This window comes from Heliconius melpomene, chromosome 8, assembly GCF_056956725.1.
Source record: "Heliconius melpomene rosina isolate 202511_hmr_F chromosome 8, ASM5695672v1, whole genome shotgun sequence".
NCBI classification, from domain to species: domain Eukaryota; kingdom Metazoa; phylum Arthropoda; class Insecta; order Lepidoptera; family Nymphalidae; genus Heliconius; species Heliconius melpomene.
This window is the reverse complement of record NC_140396.1, coordinates 7,253,999-7,279,736: the sequence shown is the minus strand read 5'-3', so window position 1 is coordinate 7,279,736 and position 25,738 is coordinate 7,253,999. Positions and strand designations below refer to the sequence as shown.

The window sequence follows — 25,738 nt, the reverse complement described above, 5'->3', positions numbered from 1 at the left end:
AGGGAAGGTCTTGACACTAAGCTTCTTTGGGTTATAGGGGTAAAAAGTGAAGCTGAAATCATGTCCAAGTCTGTATAAAAATGGTTATATTAATTATATTTTCTCTATTTCTTCTCTTTTTCTTAGAAAGTGATAATAATGAAATACTGAATTTATTTAAATATATTTTTTTTAGCTTTACTATGGTCATCATGTGTATCATCTATTGTTGTTTAAGAAAAAAAACCTACTCTATTCCACTCCAAGCCATTGGACTATCAACTGGTATTTCCCTAACTCCAGCTCCATTCAAACCATTTAAAGTAAATAAAAATTAGATTTTCCTATTTTTTTTTACATTTTTTAAATGTTATTCCACACTTAGGAAAGAAAAATACTTTTAGAAAACATATAAAATCCTGCTGCGTTTTCTAAAAGTATTTTAGACTCTCCTATTTCAAAATACTAAGAAAGTACACAAAGGAACAACACCAACAAAATAACTCGACTAATTAACATTTTTGTCCGCCATGAATTTAATTACAATACAAGATAGCATTTTCATTTCACAAGTAGAAGGCATAAATAAGGGAACCTAAATAAAGGAGTTTATTTGGGTTCATTCAGGTTTATTTAAGATGCAACGAAATTTATCAATTTATTCGAGTAGATGAATCGTGGTAATGGGAATAGACGGGTGAATAGGAATAAAATTAGGTCGATCTGTGGTAGCTTTGCTTCATTCTATTAAAGTACCACCGGCCACATAGCTTCGCTACTCGAGTGACAGGTAACTGTCACTCCTCAGATAAAACTAGCAAAATATAAATTAAAAAAACTCATTTTGGCAAAGTCCTTGTAGCTCTTTGACTACTAGTTCGATTCTTAACCGACTTCTGTAAGGAGGAGGTTATAATTTCGATTCTTTGTGTTTGTTATCTCAATCTCAATCTCCTGTGTAGTTCCATTTTATTTGGTCACGTAAGTCTTAAATTTGCATTAAGTAAGTCCGTGATAGATGAACGTATAACTAACTCGATATAACGTGAACCGATTACGATGATTCTTTTTTTATTGAAAAGGATATACTTCAAGGATAGTTTGACGAGAATTTCATTAGGTTTTGGTTATGGGATCAGGTGGAAGTCGGTTTTTTGTTTCACACAAAGTAAAAGTTCTTTATTAACAAAAATGAATAAAAACCATTAATCTATCCCTATGTAATCAGGCAGTAGCTTAATTTACGCGAGAGAAGTATTTTTCACTTTAGAGAACCGTGAGGCACAAATATGACATACGTGGTAACCCCCACCCTTCACCTCGTCACCAGGGCGATGAAAATGGGAATCGAATCCACAACCTGTCGTTTTACAGTCACACGTTCAACAATGTTAATGTGAAAAGAGAATTTTCAATTGAACAATACGTTTGAAATGTAGACCAGCTACCTAGCAGGTACCCGTACGTACCACCGCCACGTATGGGGACGGAGCAAGCGGTCGTCGTTTCCGAAGCAATGCCGGCCCCATTGTCGTCCTCACTGCAATACGACACATATTGTTTAACTTTTTATGTTTCGCGGAAAAAGTCCGGGTCACGTCGTACAATTGTTTCGTACAAATGCTGTGTTATTTTAACTTTACTATTATATTCCTTTCTTTTTATGCCTTTACGTTGTATCCCGCATATGGCAGCGTAGGCAGAGGGAACCTGGGGAACTAGTGTAAGTACACTCCGTTCCCATTAAGACACTTCTGTCTTTCTTTCAGTTTAATTCTGGATCCACTGTTTGCCTTGTTACAAATATGTAAATATGGTCATTATGGGGCAGTCGCACAGCGTAAGCGATGGTTATAGGTTCGATCCCTAGTACAACTACGTGTTAAAATGTAAACTTGAATGATTGTATTTAAGTTATTTCCGTTTATGGTAGACAAATCTCGAGAATAAGCTCGGTCATTCAATACGAAATGTTTTGACAATTGGGCGAAAAGGGGGAATCCCAGTGTCACAGCACTAGTTTCCCCCTTTTCTTGAATCCTATAGGATCATTAACCCTATATTTGGAATACAGCATAAAAAAAATGGTATATTTTCCTACTGTCATACGTCTGGTGAACATAAGTTGCCATATGTGACGTCATTCAGCTTAGATCATCATCTAGTATTTGGAACACGTAGTACCTACGTTTTAGTTAATTCTATTTGTGTTTCGTTACAAAGGGTTGTTGGATGCAGGTATCTAATGAACGAGGCGGCCCCTACTGGACAGTATACCATTTGGATTATTTAGACAATTTTTTATAGATTTTTTCCTAGAATATAGACATTGTTAGACTTATTGTTATTTTTTAATTTATTTTAGCTGCGGATAAGAATTGTAATTGTATTATTTGAACTTAAATTTAAATCGCAATTTATCTTCAAATTGCTGTATAAATATGAGAATCTCGCGAAATGCATATATTCCAATTTGTATGTATGTATATACAATTATACATACTATATAGACAATAACGTGTATAAAGTATTAATTAATGTGTTGTCAGTCGTGGCGCAGGGGCACGAAGTAGGTTTTATTGTAAACGCGACAGGTTATGGGTTCGATTCCCACTCGAGGAAATGAAATATTTAGTATTTTCATATGGCGTTGAGCACAGCCACTCACCATGCCTCCAGAATTCGATGCAAATGGAGAACGCAGTGTCTTAACACAAAGTTCCCTCTATCAACACTATTGTGAGCAAAAAAAGAAGAAAAAATACATGTAGTATTAAAGTTTAATAGTAGTAAAGTATACACTGGAGTGTCGACCAAATTCGAAACGTACAATAACTTTTAATCGATTTAAAACAATCCCATTTCCAATGACGGTGAAATATCCATCCAACTATTGAAAATCTAATTGGATCGAGATCCTTTAAAAACCGATAAAATAATCAATCACCTATGAAATGAACGAACTGTTGTCGTATGGGATTTACTGAAATCCAGCTGTTGATATCGCCTAATAATAATTTGCAAATGTTTGAACTTTAAAATTACTGTTATTAAGGAAGAAATTGACTATGTCCACAGAATAACAAAGAGTCCGCAATATGACACTAAAGAGATTAGTTTCATTATCAGCTAATAATAAATACGGACAGCACACCAGGGCATACATGGTTCCTTACTTAATAAATAACTTGGACACTAAAATACGAACTAAAATTACTGAGGGGAGCTTAAATCAATTATTAAAGAAATATTATTTAAACCTATAATAGACGAGCTATTGGTACTCGAGACAAACCTTCGTGGTTTTTTGTAGTACCTTTAATAATGTTGAAATATATGTGTATGTATAATGATAGTAATAAATAAAAAATAAAAGAATTATGTCCAGAGGGTGTCCAGACTAATATCTGTCCGATATTGGTTTGTGGGCATACGGGTACGCGACCCCAGATCCTCGAGCTGCCACTCTTATATCCTCATCCAGTCCGTAAGAATGGTGTCCTTCCTCCCCCTCCCCTCCTCCTTTCTTTAGCTCCCTCTTTTCTTTATCTATCCTACCCTTCTATTTTCCTTTCCCCTCGGTTTTTCCCCAAGGGGAAAAGGGGTTAAAGGGGTTAAAGGGGTTTTGGAGGTCAGACGGCACTCGCTCCACGAAAACCACAAAAAGCCATAACATGGAACGAACTAAGAAAAGACTGAGAGGAAGAAGAAGGGAAGAAATTGACGTATTGATTATTTCAAACCGTTAATATTAAAAATATTTATTAAATATCATTCTCTTTTATCAGACGAAAATTCTTAGCAATCTTTGGGTAGCGGAAATTTGTAAAAAATCTCCCTACAGAGATGCTAACAACATAAACAAGTTATAACAAGCGCATAAGAATTTCGACGTAGCTTGATGAGAACGCATGGCTTAATAGCAGAGCACCTGGACGGTTGCCAGGAGGTGCGGGTTCGAGTCCCGCTGCGTTGAAATTTAGAGAAAACTGGCATTTGAACTTTCATCCGTATTGCTAATAATGTAATTTAACCTAAGTAAAGACTATATAATTACTATACGCTTGCTCTGTAAAGCTGTATTCCCTTAACGGTCATAAATTTGATGCCAAAATTGTTATTATAGATAGTACTACTACATCGAGGTACTGTTAATTAACGAGAACATTCTATAAATCTCATACTAACCATAAATTAATTATTTCTGCACTTAGTGCAGTAACCATAGATAGTTTAAATTTACTTTCTAAATGAATCATTAATTAAGAAAAAAAATGCTTAGGTTTCGCTGGCGGATCTTACGGCAGAATCATTTGGCATCCGAAGCCCTGGCCACTACGGATCGAGGAGGAGCTTGAGGTTAAAGGAAATCTAGTGTTAACAAGCTCCGTCCCCATTTTGCCCCCAAATTTTTTGAGACATTGCGTGTTGAATGGCAAAATACAACGCCGTGGTTTACCTTGTTAGAGAAGCGAGGAAATGACAGAAAGTGATTCTTCCAGTTGGGAATCGCACCCACAACCATCCTGTCTCCAAGTTAGATGCTGTGTCTTTGCAGCACGCCCCATATATAAAACATGACGTCCAATTATATTTGTTACAATAATTAAACCTATTAACGATATGTTGAAAAAGCGATCTCGTTTGCGAAGGCATTGATGGATCGAGGCACTCTGTTACGGATTGAATTGTTGGTTAAAGCTTAAGTTGAAGTCCAAAATACTTGCTGATTTCTACACTAAAATCGAGTATATTATATTAGTATTTTCGTTTATTTGCATGTTTACATTTTATATAATTTTTTAAATTTTATTTTTACACCTTTACGGTGTATTCCAAATATAGCGGAGTCGGCAGGGGAACCACGGAACCTAATGACAAGATATTTCGCCCCCATTTCACCACTATTTTTTCTTTTGTCCCTAATATTTATAACTTAATGGATAACAAGGAATAAAAACGAAAAACAACGTAAAGAAAAAAGTTGATTCTATTATTATAAATTGGTTGTCCCCAATTGAGGACATTTCAGAATTAGATTAGAAAACAATGTCTGAAAGGGAATTTATTTTACGTGGTCTTTGAAAATTGGTGCTATAAATTCTGGCACCTCGCTTCTATTGCAGGAGAGGTGTGCTGAAGAGGATTTTGTATTTTGAACGTTTAATATGATAGATAATACATCCAGTGCCGTCGTGAAAAATAGTTACGTTGGTTGGTCCTGGTTCAAATTCAAATATTTTAGGACATATTGATATTTGTAACAATAATTTACTTGGACCGTCATGACGCAGCGACACAATAGTGTGACTGTAACGCGACGGTTGTGGATTCGATCCCTACTCGAGCAAGTGAAATATTTATTTACGTTTATATTTCCATTTCTTCGCTCTGGTGTCAAGGGAAAGCGCGGCGTTGAGTTCTGCCACTCAACACGCAATGCCTCCAAAATTCGGCAGAAAGTGGGGAACGGAGTGACTTAACACTAGGTTCCCTCTGCCTACCCTGCTGTGTGCGGGAAACACCGTGAAGTTGAAAAAAAATTTCTTAGACGTAATCTAAAAAGGTACATATTTTGTTAACGTGTCAATGTAAAAGACTGAGGAAATAAATGATACGTGTATGGAATAGTCGAATTATTGAAGAATTGAGTAATGAGAAGACTTTGATATTATAAAATTTAAATTTTCATCACTTTTTTTTTAATAAATGAATGATCCTAGAGCAAAGTGTTAGAGAAAATGGAAGAACCCAACACACCAAGAAAGTAAAAATCATTAATTCCTTCGATTTCGGATCGAACCCCCAACTATTATATCAGGCAGACTAATAATAAATATTGTTTAGGCCGTATCTATTATACTCACAACGTTTTTATTAAAAGAGCTGTCTATAATATCTAACAAGATCTCCCCAAAATATGAAATATGAAACCTGCCTTACAAGAGGTGAAATACCCATGGAAAGAATTTATGTAATGAACTGACGTTCCTGAAATATCTAGTTTACGGATGAATATTACATTATATATAGGTATTCAGGTAGTCGTTGAGTGTAGGATGTTATGGTTTTTAATAAAACTTTCATCGTTTAATTTTTATAGTGAACTTTAGTTATTTCAACGTATTAATATAGAATAATATATAGAAATGTATACCAAACTGAACTCTTTTGACAAGTTATATTTTTAGGTAGCTCAAAACCTATTTCCAAAGACGCCACAATGAAAAATAATTTGTAGCAACTGTATAAGAATTTTGATATACCTATCGAGGTACAATAATCTAGGAAAAGCCATTTTTCACACATAAATCAATAAATAGAGTATTATTATACGAATTTTTGATCGGTAGCGAGTTTGTTATATAATGTATAATATTGACGAATATAGTCCAAGTGTTCTCGCAAATCCACATCTCCAGTAAGGTGAGCTCGCCCAGTTTCCACCACGCAAGAGAAATGAACGAGTGAAGGTTAGGTGGCACGGGCACCTTTGAAATAAAATAATTTAACATTAAAATAAGTTAGCATTTTCTGTTCTCTCGATCTTTTCCGTCTTACTATTTATTGGTGGAAATACTGGCAAGAATAAATTTTGTTGAATTTTATTTTATTATTATTCTAAATCCTTAACTTTAGAGAGATTATGTACACTAAGTGTGTAAAACTTAAGGCTTTTTACGGGAAAAATGATCTTTATACAAGCAGGAGCTTATGTTTCTCCAACATAAGTTGGTATATCTGATGGCTCGTTTAAAGTTATTGTTATTAAAATAGAAGCCTTGAGCTTATCTTGAGATCTTATCTTTCCTATCTTTCAAGATATTACTATAAAAAAAATATGGTTAGTAATATTAGATATTCTACAGAATTAAGGTCAGTTATTATATTTTGAGCGTGGTACGGCTTGTGCTGTAAGTACATTTTTATATTCTTATTTTTTGTAAGTGGAGTTTGTGTCTTAAAAAACATATTCTTTTGATTTCTAGAGGGCTTGGTATATCTTAACCAATTAGAGACCTAACGTATTGGATATAGTATATTTCTCAAATTTATATTATTACAAGGAACTGAGAAGTGCCAAGGTGTTAAAATCATCATCTTTGTTTACCATGTAGGAAGACAGGTGTAGTCGAATTCGGCAAAAAATGAGAGACGGAGTGTCTTAACTCTAGGTTCTCTCCGAATACTCTGCTGTGTGCGGGATACAACGTGAAATTGATTTTATGTTAAAAAAAATATTTATATTAAATTATGTATTTAATTTCTAAAACGTCAACAAATTGTTTGAATTTTCAATACAAAAATAATTTCATGCTTAAAATATCCCGATTCGTCGCAAAACCCAAACAATTGTGAAATGTGGTTTCGTATCGTTCAAATGTAAAACCGTTATATTTGATCCGGGAACGGATGTTGCTCATTCACTTCGTTGCGGAAAAAGCAACTAATTAAGCGGATCCCGCGACCCCTATTTTCCATTTCGACCCTTTTAATGTTTAAATTATTAAGGGATTTGGTGGCGAGCACCACTTACAAGTCAAGCTTATATGAGTATGGTAATTCTGTGTGTGACGTGAAATATCTTTTTTTAAAGATATATTTTTTCAGCTGTAGGGCAGGCAGAAAAACGTAAGTGTTAAGACACTCTGTATTCCACTGGACGTAGTGGGGACAGCGCGTAATTGTACACATGGTTTGGTTGTAGGTTCGATGCTTGGTGAAATTAAATGTTTTTATTTGTCCGTTCTGATATGATAACTAGCGGCGTTAAGTTCCGCAACTCCACACTTAAAACTAGAGAAGTTGTAAGAACTCTCTAAAATTTTGCAGAAATTGATTAATTTCCCTACCTATCCTGCTATACTGAAAACAAAAAAAAATATATTAGAAAATATTTTGACAATATAATTCCATAGAAAACAAATCTCGCAGACGGCACTCGTTAATTTTCTCTATAGAACAATATCTACGTTAAATTGCACAAGAAAGGGCGTTTCTATTGAATTTGTGACGAATGTGACGACGAATATAGGTGACTATTTTTTACGTCACACCCCCATGAGTGCTATGGAATTGGAATAAATGTAACAAGGGCTTTCCAATAAAACGTTCTTATATCACCCTAAAGGAATATTTTTTATCTCGACCCATTTCTGGCATTTTCAGTATAAATAGGAAGTAACTACTAACGCATTTAGTGAGTGGAATTAGGGGTTATTATGATTTTAACCAACAGATCTTTTTTTAAGGTTCACGCTATATCCCGTATGTAACAGGGCAGGCAAAGGGAACCTGGGAACCTAAATTAAGATACTCCGTTCCCATTAAGACATTTCCATTTTTAACTTAACGCATCGCTTTGCCTCGTGATAAACGATAATTAGCGAGGAAGTGAAAATCGAACCAATAACCTTCGCGTTTACTAAAATTTATACAGGAATGATTATATCATTAAATAGAAGGTATAAGGAAGATATGAAAATAATTAATTTCCCCCTAGTCGGGATCGAACCCATAACCATCGCATAAACAGACGGACGCTGCGCCACAACGCCACGATAACTACATGCGAAAAAAATGTACCAAAAACCATATTTTCCATATATTTTGATTTTAATATAATTAAAAAAATTTCCAAACCATATGAGCGGTACGAGCATCTTTACAACGTGGGCACGCGAAGTTAAGCAAGTTTAAAATTATAATATCTGACCTTTGTGCGGGTACAACCATTTACTGTTTGGGACTATAAATTATTTTACGACTGAATAACTTTACAAAGAATCCAGGGTGGTTCAGACCAGGGTCGGTGGTGGTGACTACGTAGACCTACTATATATAATCGTATACGTTTATTAAATAATTTTCCAGGCCAGTCATGGCGCAGTGGTGCAAGCGTGGGACTGTTAACTGTAGGTTCGATTCCCACTCGAGGAAGTGATATATATATATATATTTTAATTTCATCGTTTTGGTGTCAGTCAACACGCAATGCATCCTGTTTTCCAAAGTGATTTAATGGGAATGGGGTATCTTACCTTCTCTTCTTAGTGTACTTTTCTATCTACCCTGCTATATGCGGGATTCAGCGTAAGTTAAAAAAAATTTATCACTGAGTTTCTGATAGACCCACGTGTTTTCTTCTTACTTTAGTTTTACTTTAGTTTTTACGTTACTGTTGTATTTAATTTAAAATGTGTAAAAGTTTTGGAACTAATTCATTTAGTTTGTGAGAATTGTGAGAAATATTTGAAAGTAAAATTAAAATAAACACCTTAAAAATATATCAAAAAAGCTATAATATATTTTAGGGACACTGTTATATGAATGGAAAAAAATTGAAAGTAGAAAAAATTAAAAAAAAGAATAATCATCTGTAGTTTTATTTTTACACTCCACTCCCTATCTTTTACCGATTTCCGGAGGCGATGAGTGTTGTGTGGCGAAATTCAACGCCGCGCTTTGCATCGATGTCAGAACGAGGAAATGAAAATAATAAATATTTAATTTCCTCGAGTGGGAATCGAACCCAAAGCCTGTCTCGTTTATAGTCACAGGCTTATGCCCCTTCTCTAATCTCTAATCGATTATTAAATTGTCAATTTTACGAAAATTTATACAATCTTATATTAAGTATTAAAGGAGATTATAACTGGAACCAGGATTTGTAATAAACTTGTAGACAGATGGAAATTTAAGTTGTTCAATTCATTCACTTCACTGAAATTGAAATTTTAAAGAAAGGGATCTCAGTGGAGAGTTCCACTTTATTAAGTTTGTTTGTCGTTATCTAATTAATAATTGAGGTAACATTTTAACTGTCAAAGTTAATAAAATTATGTTTTTTTTAAAGTTTAATATTTCCATTAAATTGCATTAATTGAAATTTTAGGAATACAAGCATAAAGTAAGTTAGTGGAATAACAATTTGAGTTAAGCATTATATGGGAAGTCAGTATATTTCTTTTAGAAGAATATCAACATTAATTTGATTTAGCTTATTTTATAAAAAAACTCAAATTATTATTTTTTCTTTTTCTTTAGGTATTTTCCTAGCACCCTACCTACTAACATATTAATAAATTATATGGCAACTAAATCAAATAAATTTCTTTGTTTCTCTAAATATTAGCACAATAATATACTTATATATCAAAAAATAAGCTTACATATTTAATACATTATAATTTATAATGCAGGATAACTAAAAAAATTACATAGAAAAATTTAGATAGAGCTCATAAAAATATGAGGTCGTCATGGCGCAGAGGTACAAGTGTGCGAATGTAAACGCGATGGTAGTGGGTTCGATTTGCATTCCCGGAGAATGAAATATTTAATATTCATATTTCATCGCTCTGGTAGGCGACGCTGCGTTAAGTTCCACCATTCAGAACATACGCACCCTATGCCTGATGATAGAAAAAAAATTGTAAAAATACTTGAAGAACAACTTCGTAAATCACGACCACGAGGCGACTAAGCTTGTCAATTGTATAGAAGTGCTCCCAAGTAATATAATCTGGAAAGGCGTCTGCGTTTAACTGTGTCTAAGCGGATTATATCTGGTTGATTTAACAAAACGAGTCCTAAAATCCAGATGCACATTTATTAAAGGGTTTTTTTAAAAGAAAGAATCTATATTTATTTTGATGGTTGGATGAGAGCCAGGTTCTTGTGCATTGTAACATATTTGTGGCAAATTTCGAATCATTTTTATCACCATCAGCCCTTAGATGCCCATTCAACATAGGTTTCCACAAAAGATTTCTACTATGATCGGTCATGCGTCGCCAGCTTCCAGCGGCTTCCAGTAACCTTAACCAGATCGTCGGTCCACCTGGTAGTGGTCAAGTCTACTGAGCGTCATTCGAAAACCTTTCCATCCCAACGGCCATCAGTTCTCCTCGCTGTGTTCAGCCCAGCCACTTTGCCACTTCAGCTGAGCAATTCCTCAAGCAATATCAGAGAAATAGAGACATTTGTTTTCCTATGGATATCCTCATTTCTGATTCTATCACGTACATATATAAGTGAGTATTATATACGAATATTAAGATAATATGGATATACGATATTTATAATAAAAACACATTATTATTGTTAAAGAAAATAAAATTTTAAAGTTACTTATAAAATTTTCTTTCTTTCTATATTCTTTTTTTTATGTTTTAATATAGAGATGCAAGAGAAGCATTTACCTTCCCAACCGCTAATAATTACCTGAAACAATATAAATCTCTTCAGTCTTAACCATTTAGTTAATATTATTAAAGCAGATGTTAGCAATATAAGCGGCACCTGCTGAATTATATTTACACGGAAAAGTTGTTTATTCCTGCAACGAGTTTATTTAACTTTACTCTGTGTGCCGCATATAGCAAGAGAGGACTCAAGACACTCTTTTCTCCACTTTTCAACCATTAGACATTGCGTGATGAGTGCCGTAACTTAACGCCACGTTTTGTATTCTTAACAGAGCTTGCGAATGGGTTTTAGGTTATTTTTATAATATAGAAGTATTACATTTCAATTGTTTTCAACTCTTCTTACTGCACAATTGTCTAAGGTTGACACGTTCGCACAAAGGATATAAGTTACAAAGAAATTGTTTTCAGTCAAGTAGAGTATGTTTTCTAAGTTATATAAAATTTAATTCTACTCAGATAACAAAGGGTTATTGTTGGAATGTTGAATGTTTCAGATTTGTATCTCGTATAAGAATTTGACTTTATTTTACTTAAATTTAAAAGACAATAAATTTTATTAAAATTCGTGCACATATTCACAGATCTCTCCTCATATTTTATTGCTAGAAAATATTTTCTTATCAGCTTTCCGCTGTATTAAGCGGGATAGACGGAGAAAACCTAGTGTCAAGACAATCCATCCTCCACTCTTCGTCCGAATTCATTAAGACACTAAGCATTACGTGTTGAGTGGCGGAACTCCAAACCGCGCTTTGCTTCGGTACTTAGAGCGAGGAAATGAAAATATTTACGAATTCATTTTCCTGAGAGGGAATCGAACCCACACACACCACACCACATACCACCACCTACAAAAAAAATAACGCCCCACTGCGCCACGATAACGTCAATATTCGATTACTTACCTTTTCTTTACGTTATTTACCGAAAATAAAATTATTTTTCGGTAAATAACGTTCTATTATATTCCTAATTTATCCATTTATAGTATAAAAGCAATTCTAAGTACTATATCTATCACGTTACGGAATCTTGTCCGATCTTATATGATTTCTATTCAGCCATTCTACCGATAACAGAGGTCATTACAGGAGAAAATAAAGCTGACCTCCTTGTCTAGACGCATTGATTATATTAACATTATAAGTAAATTACTGTCTTTAAGCAGACGATCAAAACATCCTTTTTTTAGCTTCTGTTCCTATATTTTCCTATGAAAAATATTTTTTTAATATATAAGTGTTCTTTTTACGCAGCGACGTCATGGCTTAGATCTGAACGACGATCTGAAGACTGAAATGAATAGATAACAGGTTTGGGACGACGTAATGTTTATATTTGAATTATTTGTTATTTCTTATGTTACGTGTACTTGGATAAAGTCAAAATAGGCGGAAAGTGGAGAACGGAGTGTCTTAACGCTACGTTCTCTGTACTTACACTGGTAAATAAAAGAGATATAGCATGCAAAGTATCGTATCTGCCTTCTATTTGTCTAAGAAAATAGTTTTTGCAGATCATCCGTGGGCAAGACAAATGTGCTGTTATGGATGGTACTGTGGGACCTGAGTCCCACGGGATATCTTCCAAGGGCACCCCGAAACTATCCACTAACACCCAGCGGAAACCCTCTCCCCCTATATGAGACGTCGTAGAATCCGCCACGTATCGTATATCCCTTGTTCTAACGGTAACATGACAACATCCATTTATGTACATACGAGTATATTACTCCTCTATTCAAGATGCTAAACGACTACCATAATATATTTTGCAAAGAGTCGCCATAGTCGTCAAAGTGTCAAGAATTTTCTTTTTATTATTAACGGCAGGAAAAAGTAAATGTCGGTCAGAGTAAAGAAAGGGGCTATTTAAAGAACCTATTATATATGATAAAATCGAGAGGCACAAGTTTGTGACTGTAAGCGCGACTGGTCGTGGGTTCGATCTCCACTCGAGGATATAAAATATTTATATAAATTTATACTTTATTTGTTCGCTTTGGTGTTGCGTTTGGTGGTGTTTGTTCCAGAATTCGGTGGAAAATGGGGCCTGCCTACCCTGCCCACCCTGTTGTATGCGGGATACAGCGTGAAGCTGATTTTCATTATTGGCTCGAGGTCGGTTTTCTAGCCATACCTCTTGAACATTTAAGGGCTCGACATTAAATGAATATGAAATGGTCATGACGTGAAGATACCAGAGACTTGTGGGAAGATACTAACGCAAGTTTGTTAAGTATTTCTACGGTTCACAACTTCAGAAAGATTAATTGTCTTCACTTTGTTAACTAATCCATACCTATATTATAAATTCGAAAGTAACTCTGTCTGTCTGTCTGTCTGTCTGTCTGTCTGTCTGTCTTTTCCGCAATCAGGCCTAAACCGCTAATTTAATTGTGATAAAATACTCATATAGAGATACTTGAGGGTCCCGGGATGAACATAGGATACTTTTTTTTCTCATATTTGTAATATTTTCGTTATATATCAATATATTAAAATAATTAATTTGACAAGGAATTTATTCCGCCATATTAATAACAATTGTCGCTACGCGTTGCTAAGCAACAGCTTGCAAAGTTTGCTGTTTTAAGAAAACGTCACCCACAGTGAGTTTGCTTAATGCATACATGGTGCGCGCCGATATAGATTTATACAAATCTCTTTATACAAATCATTAACAAAAATTAGATGATTTCTATAATTTGATATTCATCCTTATGAAAATAAATATAATAGTCACTTTTAGCATTTCATCTAGATGGAAATTATAATTTACTGTATAACATTCTAATAAATAATTAAGATGTGACTGATTCCAAATGACCTAGCCTTCGGGCGGCATAATATGAGTATGACCGACGCGAACGGGCGGATGACTTTGATGATTTTGTAAATTTTTATAGATTTTCGAATTACTATTATTTTTTATGTAATTATTTGCTGCTTATAATTAATTTATCTCAGTTCGGTTATCTATACCGATGTTATACACTTAAAATATCGTAATTTTAATCATTTGAGATTTTATTTAATATTGTTCGCAAAAATTAATAATTATTTAATATAGAAAAATGTTTAGTACGCGCGCACGGCAAACTTTAGGTTTTTTTTTCTAATATTAAGAATTTCCTTTAGTTACTTTTACTTCTTTGGTTTGTTCATTTCGGTTACTCAGATATTTTTTCTAATAATAAATCTCCACTTATTATTATTTTTTAACTTATTTTAATGATTTAGGCTTATATTTTCGCGGGCGTAGCCGCGTCCGGGCCCACTAGTGTTTATATATATAGGTATGTTGAATTTACTTTGTGTAATATATTTGGATTTAATTAGGAAATGGACGAGAACAAAGGAATTCGATTCCTACTTGAACTTGGGAGCGAATAAAACTGAGAGTCTTGACACTAGGTTCCTTTTGAAAACTGTATAACAATATAGACAATTATTATTCTGACAAGTAACACAAAAGATCATAATACAGGCAGTTATGGAGAAAGAGAAACAGTGAGACCGACGTGACGGAGAGTCACAAGTGTGTTGTTGTAAACGCGACGGTTGTGAGTTCGATTCTCACTTGAAAGTGTGAAATATTTAATATATTCATTTTCTTGTTCTGGTAACGAAGTAAAACCCCGTTCAATATGTAATGCGTCAAGAATTTGGTGAAAAGTGGAGAATGGAAGTATCTGAACACTTGACTCCCTCTGCCTATCCTGCTCCTTGCGGGATACAGCGTATAGCTAAAGAAAAGTGTTTTTACACTAGATTCTATCGATTAATGCCGAAATAAAAACGACTGTTAAATTTAGCACAACAGGCACTCATTTACCAAAGTTTGTAAACTTGCAAAGCTAATGCATCCAGTGTTTCACAGATCAACCAAAGTGAATTACGATGGAGTTGGCATTGAGAGAGACTTACGAGACCAGACTAGACCAGGTGAGGACAAGTACATTTACATGACTTAGGTTCCTACTACATTCTAATTTCAATGATTATTGAGTTTATTCCGATATGTCCGCTAGCAGGATAGGAAGCAGGGGGAGAGTCATGCAACAGTAAACACGAGAGATTGTGAGTTTGATTCCCACATGAGGATATGACATGTTTATTATTTTGATTTCTTCGCTTTGGTAACAAGGCAAAGCGTGGCATTGACTATCGCCAGTCAAGACCCAATGCCTTAAGAATTCTGCAGAAAGTGGAGAAAGGAAGTGTCCCAATGGGAACGGAGTCTTAACACCAAGTTCCCAAGTTTCCTCTGCCTACCCTACTACTAATACAGTATTTTTCTCTGAATTTTCTGCCATGCAGTCTTAAATCAAATTTTTATTCACACCTGGTCCACAAATCACGACTTACAAAAGCTATATTCTAAAGCAATGCACAAACTTGGGTTATAAATAAAATTACCGAGGAACTGCACTCGTGTCGTCTATAACACGCCGGCTATAGATAGAAGTTTAGACGTAGTTCACCTTGACACTAAGAATACATTTACTGAACTTGTTTGACAAACGTCTATGAAAGTGCAACGTGCATATGCATGTGATTTATGCATGCTTGTTTTGTTTGATATTAAAGCAAAAGGTATACGAATTTGCTACAAGAATATGTTTTTCAGTTTTTTAGCTTCTTTATATTCCTAGTGGGGTAGAGAAAAAGAACGAACTCCTAGAAAGGACGGGGCGCTAAACCAATGTGTGTTCTTAGGGGGTATGTGTCCTCATGCTTTTTACGTGGCCTTTATCCAGTATTGTCGATACTGTACGAGTAATTTCAGGTCAATTGAGTTTCCCCGTACCTCTCTCACCACTCACTTTTCTTTACTAATTTATAAATAACTAAAACACTAAGAGTGTGAGTTAAAAATAAAGAATAAACATTTTTCACTCAGTTTTTATTTTTCAAATTGTATTTTTGTACGAACAAATTTGCAAGTTACTCAAATTTTAAACTAGCAGGTTCGTTGCCATAAATTTAATTAACGTTTACACAGCTAACTTCGTTTAGAAATATCGAACGACAAATGTTATATTGTGTACACAAATAAATGTAAGTTAATTATCGATGTCATCTCAGTACAGTGGAACAATCTATGCACATGGTGATTGTAGGTTCGATTCCCACTCGGAGGAAAGATATATTTAAATTGTATTCATTAGAGGAACTTAAAAAAATCCTCCTGGTTTTTATTGTTTATTACTACAGTATACAGGGTGATGCTAAAGAGAAACATAGTATTATATATCAAAGGTAACTTAAGACCACTGTAACACTGTACGGAACTCCTACAAATGTCCGACTCGCACTTGTCATACCACATTTGACATTTAATCACGGCGAGGCAGTATGCACAGTCGACATCTTTGTTTTCTCTCTAGAGGGTAAACTTACTTTCCGCTACTATTTCCTGGATTTTCCTAGAGTGATGTTTCTTTCTTATATTATTAGATTATTATTATAGTATTTGTTTTATCTCGTATTTAGATTTTGTTAACTTAGTGATATTAAAGAAAGCCAGTCACAATTACTTTTATTGAAAATGTCAATTTCTATGTTTTTCTAATAAAGACAGGGAAAACATATCAATCTTAGTGCTAGAGCACTACGTTCTCCACTTACAGGCAAGCTTACAAAGATTGCGTGTTAACTGGCAGGACCTAAAACTGAGTTAATAAATTTTTATGGTTCCGTACCTCAAAAGGTAAAAACGGAACCCTTGTAGGATCACTTTCTTGTCTGTTTGTCAAGATTGCTTATCTAGCATAGAAAAAATTAAGCTTCTAAGTCATCGCGATTAAAAGATACAAGTATTTATTTTTAAAGATATGCATCGATTTTGGTGCACTTTGTATGTATTTTTTAAGAGACGTATGCTAACATTTTATTTTAAAATCTCATCTAAAATAAGCCAGGGTAGATCATTACTTAGAATAAATTAAAACAAAAATCTTATAATACCAAAGATCTGTAGATATAGTGAAATTACAAACTTTGATTATTTCATCCACATATGAGAATGGAAGCCATTGGAGAAGTTCAGAACGTCTTCGTAATACAAAAGAGGCGTACTACTTCAAGTGTTGTACGAACTTTATTCAATTATTGAAAAGCGATTATACGCTGGGCTAAGTCCTAAACTAATATAGATATAGATAGGTAATTATACACTATCGTGGGGCTTATATTGATGAGGATTTAAATCGTGCTCAAGAAAATATTTCACACATAGCAGGTTAGGCAAAAGGAACCTAGGAACCTAATGTTAAGATATAACGTTCCCATTAACATACTTCCGTTCACCATTTTCCATTGAATTATCGAGGCGTTGCGTGTTGTATGGCGGGACTCAACGGCTTTGCATTTTTGCCAGACCCAGGAAACTAAAATATTAATATTTTACCCTCTGAACCGAAATCAAACCCACAATTATCCTCATAATTCATCTCTTTTAATAGAATCCTCCCTTTAATTCCTTTAATTTAATAGAAATAAAAGTTTTATGTATGATGACAATGGCGTTGAGTGATGAGATTCGTCGGTGATGAAGTTCAGAAAGTACATTAAATTAAAAAAAATGATATTTTTATATGTAAGCAATGTAGTTGTGCTACGTTCATGTACACTCCGTTTCCATTAGGATATGCCCCTTTTCCACTTTCGGCAGAATTCTTGAGAAATTGAACGTAGAGTGGCAAGCTCAACGAATCAATTTCCTCCGGTTCGATGAAAGACATGTTTTTTTTTTGATATTCAATAAAAATATAATAAAAGCGTGTATACCGTAAAAAAAGATATAAAAACTAAAGTGTCCTAATAATGTCGTTTATTATTCTTTACTCGTATACAAATAGGTTGTTTAGGTACAACCGCGAGATCATGTCGACCCCTGTTACTGACAGAGTTTGCAGGAAATGTATGGAGATTTTTTTTTATTATTATATAATAATATATAATATATAATAATCTTTACAGAAATTAGGTATTATTGTATCTATTTTAGTAGATTTTTAGGGTATTATAGGAAGTCATTCAGTTTGAGAAGTTCTTAATTTTATTAATATTAGGGAATTAGACAAAGTTGGAGTATAAAATGGTTAAAAAGAACAAAAAGTAAGTAAGTTTTTACTTCTTTGTATTGTATTTTCAAAAAAATAAATGTATTGTATATATTGTAAAAAATATATACCTCTTTAGAGTTCCATTCAAGAATTGACTATAAAAATGGAGAACGGAGTGAATCAGCACTAAATTTCAATTGCCTAACACCTTTTACGGTGAAAGCGTTATCTGCTTTTTCGTATTAAAATTTCTAAAAACATGAAACTGTCTTATCAATTTTACAAGTAAAACTAAAACTAAATATCAATTTCCTCTAAAAATCTATGAAACGGGAAAATAAAATCCAAAACTACCATAAAGCTTACGTAAGCGGCGAGCTCGTAAACTTGAATGCGGGCGTCCGCCAGTCAATTTCGCCTAAAGCACTTGATACTAAATTTTTTTACCTTTAACTTGGATTCCTATCAGACGTGACGAATACTTGGAGAATAAAAAATGGGATGTAGATGACGAGGCAAAGCGTGACTTTGAGGTTCGCCAATCAACACGCAATACCTCCAGAATTTCGCAGAAAGTGGAGAACGGAATGTCTTAATAGGAAACAGAATATCTTAACACTAGGTTCCTATGTTCTCTCTGCCTCGTACCTGGATAGGTACGTGCATGATACAACGTAAAGCTAAAAAAACAAAGACATTAATTACTTATTGACCCAAATATTAGATAATTCTTATAATAATTAGAGTTTCTCAGTTTGTAAAGTAATTAATTTCTTAACTAAACTTACTTTGCTTCATCTTTTACTGTGCTTTTAAGTCGCGTAACTCGAAATCGTTAACTAAAGTCAATATTAAAAGTACAAACTCTACCAACTTAAATTAAACTTTATCGACTTTAAAAATAAAACTAGCGTTTGTTACGAATGTTTACTGTTTGGTAATACCGTTGAAAGCATCCGAATTTCCAATAGCAGTTTATTTAAATGGTATACGTAGTGGAAGTTCTGAAAAGATGTTCTGAGAGCTCATTGCTTTTCACAAAAAATTAAAGAAACTAACTTTGTATGGAAATTATATAAATAAATTTTAAATAGTAGTTTAACGTCACAGGTTTTAATAAAATCTCATGTATTTGTTTTACTTTTTTTTAAATGGGACATTTTTTCATAAGAAGAAATAATTTTCTTTTAGGTTTATCTCATATCCCTCATATAGCAGGATGTGCAGACGTATAGATTTTTGAGACATGGCATGATGGGTAACATAACTTAATGCCGCATTTTGTTTTCTTATCACAGCATTGAAATTTAAATAATTAATTCCCCCGAGTGAGAGTCAAACCTACGACCACGTTACGATAGTCACACACTGAGCCACAAGGGTTACGAAAATAACTTCTTACAATGAAATACTAAGTTGTTTCACAAGATTTTAAGCTGTGACAAAGGAACTTTAAGGTTACGTGTGTTTCACAAGTGGGGCGTCCCACCCGCATTGAACCCGGGACGTTGAAAATAAAACAACTTTGTTTACCGTTTGCTAATATCGTCGGAGGCTGCCATTGGATTTTATTTTAAGCATTATTTACATTTTAGCGATTGCTTTTTGTAGTTTGTTGTTTTTGGAGCTTTACTTTGTTGGAACTATATTTAAAAATTGTTAATATTATGTTTTTATAATATTTACAAGTAGCTTGCAATTTTTTTTGCATGGTCTATAAATTATGAAATTCTGTAGAAATTTCGAGAAATTCTCCTTTAATGCTTCCAAATACTTCTCATGTTAGAGAAGTAATGAATTGTCAATTTCTCTCTTTATTTTATATTAATTCTTTATATTATATTCTTTGTATTCCAGACAAAGAAAATTAAAGAACAACGAACTTAATGACACTATTGTAGACCGTTAATTAATTAGTTTTTACAATACAATCCAGCTACAGTTACTTAGCAATGCGAATGAACGTGAGTTAACGCTACAATGTACATTTAAGGTTTTTACTCGGTCTATGGGCTTTAATGCTGTATTTATATGTTATGAAAAAAAAAATGGTTAAATATTTTAAACAATTTAAGAAATTTTTATTCCACTGTTGGGACAAGAAAATATTCTGAAAGACACAATTTTTCATACAGGTTTTTTTATATTAAGCATGAGATTTTTTTTAATCCTGTCTTACTTTAAAATTAAGGTACATACAATGTCTACATTTTCGTATATCAGTTGACTGATATAACGAAATATAGCACGTATTCATAGCTACGAGTATTCGTAGCTGATTTCGTAGCGAGTGCAACACGTCACATTCGACTTACGTAGCAATCTAGCAATACATTTACTGCTCTAGCTATAATAATACCTGCTATAGCTTCAATGTTTATTACATATATAAAGTTAAAACTTATTTCATATATGAAAAATGCTGAAAATAAAGTAAATTCTTATGAATTAACATAAGAATTTACTTTATTTTCAGCATGGCGATGTTACCCGCACAGAACAGAATATGCAGAGAAAACCTAGTTCTTAAGCACTTAGTTTTCATAAATTTCTTTTTTTAAAGAATAAAAAATATTTTCAATCAAAACATTGTTTATAAATTAAGCATACATATATAACTTGACACATATAACTATTGTACACTCAGTGGTCTCTACGAATATTCGTAGCTGATTTCGTAGCAAGTGCAATACGTCACATTCGAGTCACGTAGCAACCTAACAGTAAATTAGCTATTGCGACGAACGTTAGTTTACAACTGGGTGTTATTATAGCTAATATACTTGTAGGCGGATTTAGTAGCTTCAGTATGCACTAAACTTTTTTACATGTAATAATAATGTCTGATGGCTGGCTGTCTGTAAAAGGAAGATTATTAGAATATATTATTGGAGCATAAGTTTGACTGTAAACACGGCTTGTTGTGGGTTCAATTCTTATTGGGAGGAATAAATTATTTAGATTTAATGACAAGAAATAAATTCTCAAAAAACACTAATTTATCTAATGATTCACCAAAATATTTTTATACATAGATCTATTTCTCACTACAATTACTTGCTCCTAGTAATTTAAAATCGCTATTTTTATAGTTATTTAATTATTATTTTTTAATCAATTTGAACTTTTGGGTTGTGTTGTAATTATAAAAGACTACCCCGAGCGGGATTTAAATCCACAGTCTACACCACCGTCTAGACTTACTGCTGGATTATTTGTGTATGTAAAATTTTAATGAATATTAACATAGAGTTTCAATCAAGGAAACCTTATGCATATCTAATTATAATAAAACAGATGCGCAGCTAAAAGGAAAATGCCGATGAAGCTAAAAAGTAAAATGTAATGTATGTATATTTTTTTTTTATTCACGCTGTATCCCGTATGTGGCAGGATAGGCACAGGGACCCGCAAGAAATAAAAATTTTATTCATTTCATTTCTTCGAATCGAATCCACAACCTAGCGCATTTACTGACATACCATTGTACTTTTGGGCAATGTGTGGCCTCGTGGATATATAAACATAAATAAATTATTTATTTATACGTGTTTGTTATATGGAAATGGTTTCCAAACTTTGGAAAACAAGAAAAGTTTGAATTGCCATTATTAGCGGGCTTTTTACAGCTTTTGTGTATTTGTTGGCTGTTCCTTGGATTATTTGGAACAATAGCATGGAGGATTTACTGACGACTGTTAAAAGGTTTACAGTTCTATTCCAGCTTAGGATAAAAAAAGTAGCTTATTAATTTAGATTATTGGTTTTCGAGTAGTGTATGATTTAAAAGAAAACTCAGCAGGATTCGAACCCCCGATTTGGATACCCTCCAAGAATTCTAGTCAATTAAGTCATACGTTAATTGCGTCAAGACAATGTATACTTATTACAACGTGTTAATGAGAAGGTAATGAGTTCGACATCCACTCGAAGGAATGTTTAAATTTAAATTAGACGACGTTGCTTTGAGCCCTTAACTCGTAATGCCTCGAACATTAGACAGAAAATGTGAAACAATATGTTTTTACACTACGTTTCCAAAATTATTAGACATTTTGAAAAAAAAAAAACTCACATAATTTAAATTTTTTATCACAAAAGTTAAACATACATAAAATGTACCATTTAAAAGATTTTCAAATACACATTATTCATTAAATTAGCATATTCCTATTCGTTCTTTCAGCTTGGCGCGGCCGCAGCCTTCCCCAGTACGTGATGTGAATGACAATTACCTCTAAAAACTCGATATTTAAATTTTCTAACTTCAATAGGTTTTGATTTGGTATTGTAACTAAGTTATATTATGTTACTAGCGGCCCTCCCGTGGCTTCGCCTGCGTGAACTACGTTATTATTAATTTCTGTCTGCATGGGTACCTACGTCCTATAAGTGACGACCATGCAAAATTTGATACTCCTAGAATTTGTAGTAACGAAGTTTCATACAAATTTTCAACCCCAAAAACAACCCCTTAGAAGTCGAATATTGCAAATTCCCGTCTTAGCGAGCACCTACGTCCTGTAAGTAACTCCTATGCAAAATTTGAGATTCCTAGCACATGTAGTTTCTGAGATTTCGTGATGAGTGAGTGACCTTTCGATTTTATATATATAGATAGATATTAGGTAAGCGAGACAGATGAAGCCGTCGTAGTGTAGCGTCTGGCTGTAAACAAGATGGTTGCAGATTCGAATCACACTCGGGGAGATGTTGATGTTTATTTATTCTAGTGTTTCTGTCATTTAAATGGATCATAAATAAAAAAAATATGAATATAAAATATTTTCTTTCAACAAATTGATTCTAAAATATTAAATGATATGATATTGCCTTTAAAATGGGTTCCAGGTTCCCTGAAGCTAAAAAAAATAAAAAAAAGAGTAGGCAATGTTCACAGTGAAAATGAGTTATATAAACAGTTTCATGGAGTCTACTGGTCTGGCGGGCTGCCATTGAAATGCGTAAGTCGTTGTGCTCTTTTGTACTTATTTGTCATCTTTCATTCATTCTATTCTTAGAGATCAAATATAATATAATATTATATACGTAAAATATATATTAGTTTGAAGATTATATATAAATGATAAAGATTTGGAACAACACAACAATAATACGAAATTGAAGGTGTGTAGGTTGCAAAAGAAAATAAATTTCCACTTCGAAATCATTTTGAATTATAATTGGGTTAAAGAGCTGTATTTGTATTTTTTTATACACATTGTTACTTCCACGAACGAATTCCACGAAGAGTAAAGAACGAAAATGTCTTAATGGGAACGGAATGTCTCAACACAAGTTTTCCAGGTTCCTTTACACACAATTTATCCCAGAATAGTTTCGCGAAGATTAGATTAGAATTATGAAGAAATAAGAAGCTTTACACTCTTTTCTGCCTTAGGTGAGGTCACAAGTGCAACTGTGAACGCGACGATTATGGGTTCTATTCCCGCTCGAAAAAAATAAATATTTAATATTTCCATTTCGTCGCCATGCTCAATACAGTGTTAAGTTCTAAGTTCTAAGCGGAAAGTAGGGACGGAAATGTCCTATTGGAAAACGTTGTCTTAACACTAGGTTCCCTCTGCCTATCCTGCCATGTACGAGATACAGCATGAAGGAAGAATAAATATTCCATATAAAATAGCATTTTTGCAAAATAACTAAGCGGCCGGATGCTTCTGCGGTATTTCTCATTTTCTGAGGCATCGCTCAACTGATTGTGTAATTACCGTAGTTTCCTATCGGTTTCAAAAGATTTGCTACGACTTAATGGAATGGTGTTTTAAAGTTATTTTTAATTGTTTATTTTTCAGATTAACGACAGAACCTAGTGTCAATACACTCCATTCATCATTTCCTTCTCGTGTCATTGAACTTTGAGTCATGGATCTCAACGTCGCGCCTAAAGAAGCTTACAGCATTATGGTCAGAGCTATGTGGCATAGAACTTTGAAATTTTGTAGGTTCTGTAGGTAGGTTTTGTAGGCGTGTAGGTTCCTTACAAAGTTTTGAGGAACACTAATTTAAGATTTTTCGAAATTCTTACAGATATGAAAAAAAAATAGTATAATAAATACAAAAAAAATGAGAATACAAGCTAAGTTTCACTAGTACTGTAGTAACTTGCTGCGTCTGTTTTGTGTAATGATGGGAATTGGCCCAATTTCTTAATATCACGCAAAACTACAAAGAGGTCGTTATCTCTTAAATGTCGAAAATCAAAATGAAAATCTTATTTAATATTTTTATAGCTAACGATGCAAAAAAACCCTTGAAAATCATTTTTCTAAAAAGAATTTAGACCTCAGGATCACATAACTTAGTTCTAAATATGCTCGAAAAAATTTTTATAAAATATATAAATATTTTTTGCTTTAAAATTGAGATTTCCCTAGAAGTACCGCCATCTTTGTGAAATCCGCTTGTAAATGACAAAAGACATTTACGTTTACGAGTAACATCAAGCCATTGTAGCTTCGAGCCTTAAGTATGTATTTTGTGTTAAAGTTTTTTTTAGAAAGATATACTTTAAAAATAATAACTTTGAATATATTTTTTATTTATAAAATATATGACACTGTCGTAGTTCAAATTTCGCATAGGTCATTGGTTCAAATTCTGCTACGAGAAGTACTACGAATCTCTCTCTAATGTTATGATTCAATTAATGAATTAAAAAAAAATGTAGTGACAACAATAGCTATCATAATATATATGTTAATCCAGTCAACGCTTTAAATATTTTTTTTTTTCACGCTGCATCCCGCATATAGCAAAGAAGGCAGAGGTAACCAATTAATATTTTCTTTATTAACACAAAAAAACTAGTAAACTACTCTTCTAGTGACTCAATATACTGAAATTCAAATTTGTAAAACCAATGCTATATATAAAGACCAGAGAAAAATATATCGGAGATGGATTAAATAACGCTATTACAGCGTCTAAAATTTTAATTATTATTTACTTTTAACCTTGTTAAACACTAAAAAAGCAGCTATAAAAAATAATATGACTATCGAACGAAATATATAGCATAAATAAAATTTATAGTAAAATCTATAAATACCTGCAACCATTTGATCCTTGTGATATTCTCCTCTGTAACGCTCAAAGCTTTCCGTTCACCCAGCTTGTACGACTCATCGTAGTACATGTACTCTGTGAACGTCAAACCACTAGTGGTGTATTGCTGTGTGAAATATATCGATATTGTACCATTTACGATATCGTGCTGGATAATCCATCGACATTTGATAGGGACGGGGAATGGATTGGGAAAGTTTGGTGTTTGTATTATGCCGACTGGACCCTTCAACCGACCGCCGCATGTCTGCGGACCCTGGTGCTCTCCGGACTGAGATGAGACGGTTTTTGTGAAGATTGTGATCAGTGTGATGCTGAGTAGCTGGTGTATTGATAGCCTGGAACAAAGAAATATATGTTTAATAACTTTATTAGGGTTTTTATT

The 25,738-nt window shown here is 33.5% G+C and overlaps 1 protein-coding gene across 1 annotated transcript in view; it reads right to left on the bottom strand.

The window, feature by feature from the left end:
• The window catches only part of LOC146536945 (uncharacterized), a 183,654-nt gene that overhangs the window by 105,854 nt on the left and 52,062 nt on the right, over positions 1 to 25,738 (bottom strand). The window contains exon 3 of the mRNA XM_085189647.1: positions 25,337 to 25,691. Within this exon, the coding sequence (XP_085045773.1) occupies positions 25,337 to 25,691 (355 nt within the window). The remainder of the gene's footprint in view (positions 1 to 25,336; positions 25,692 to 25,738) is intronic.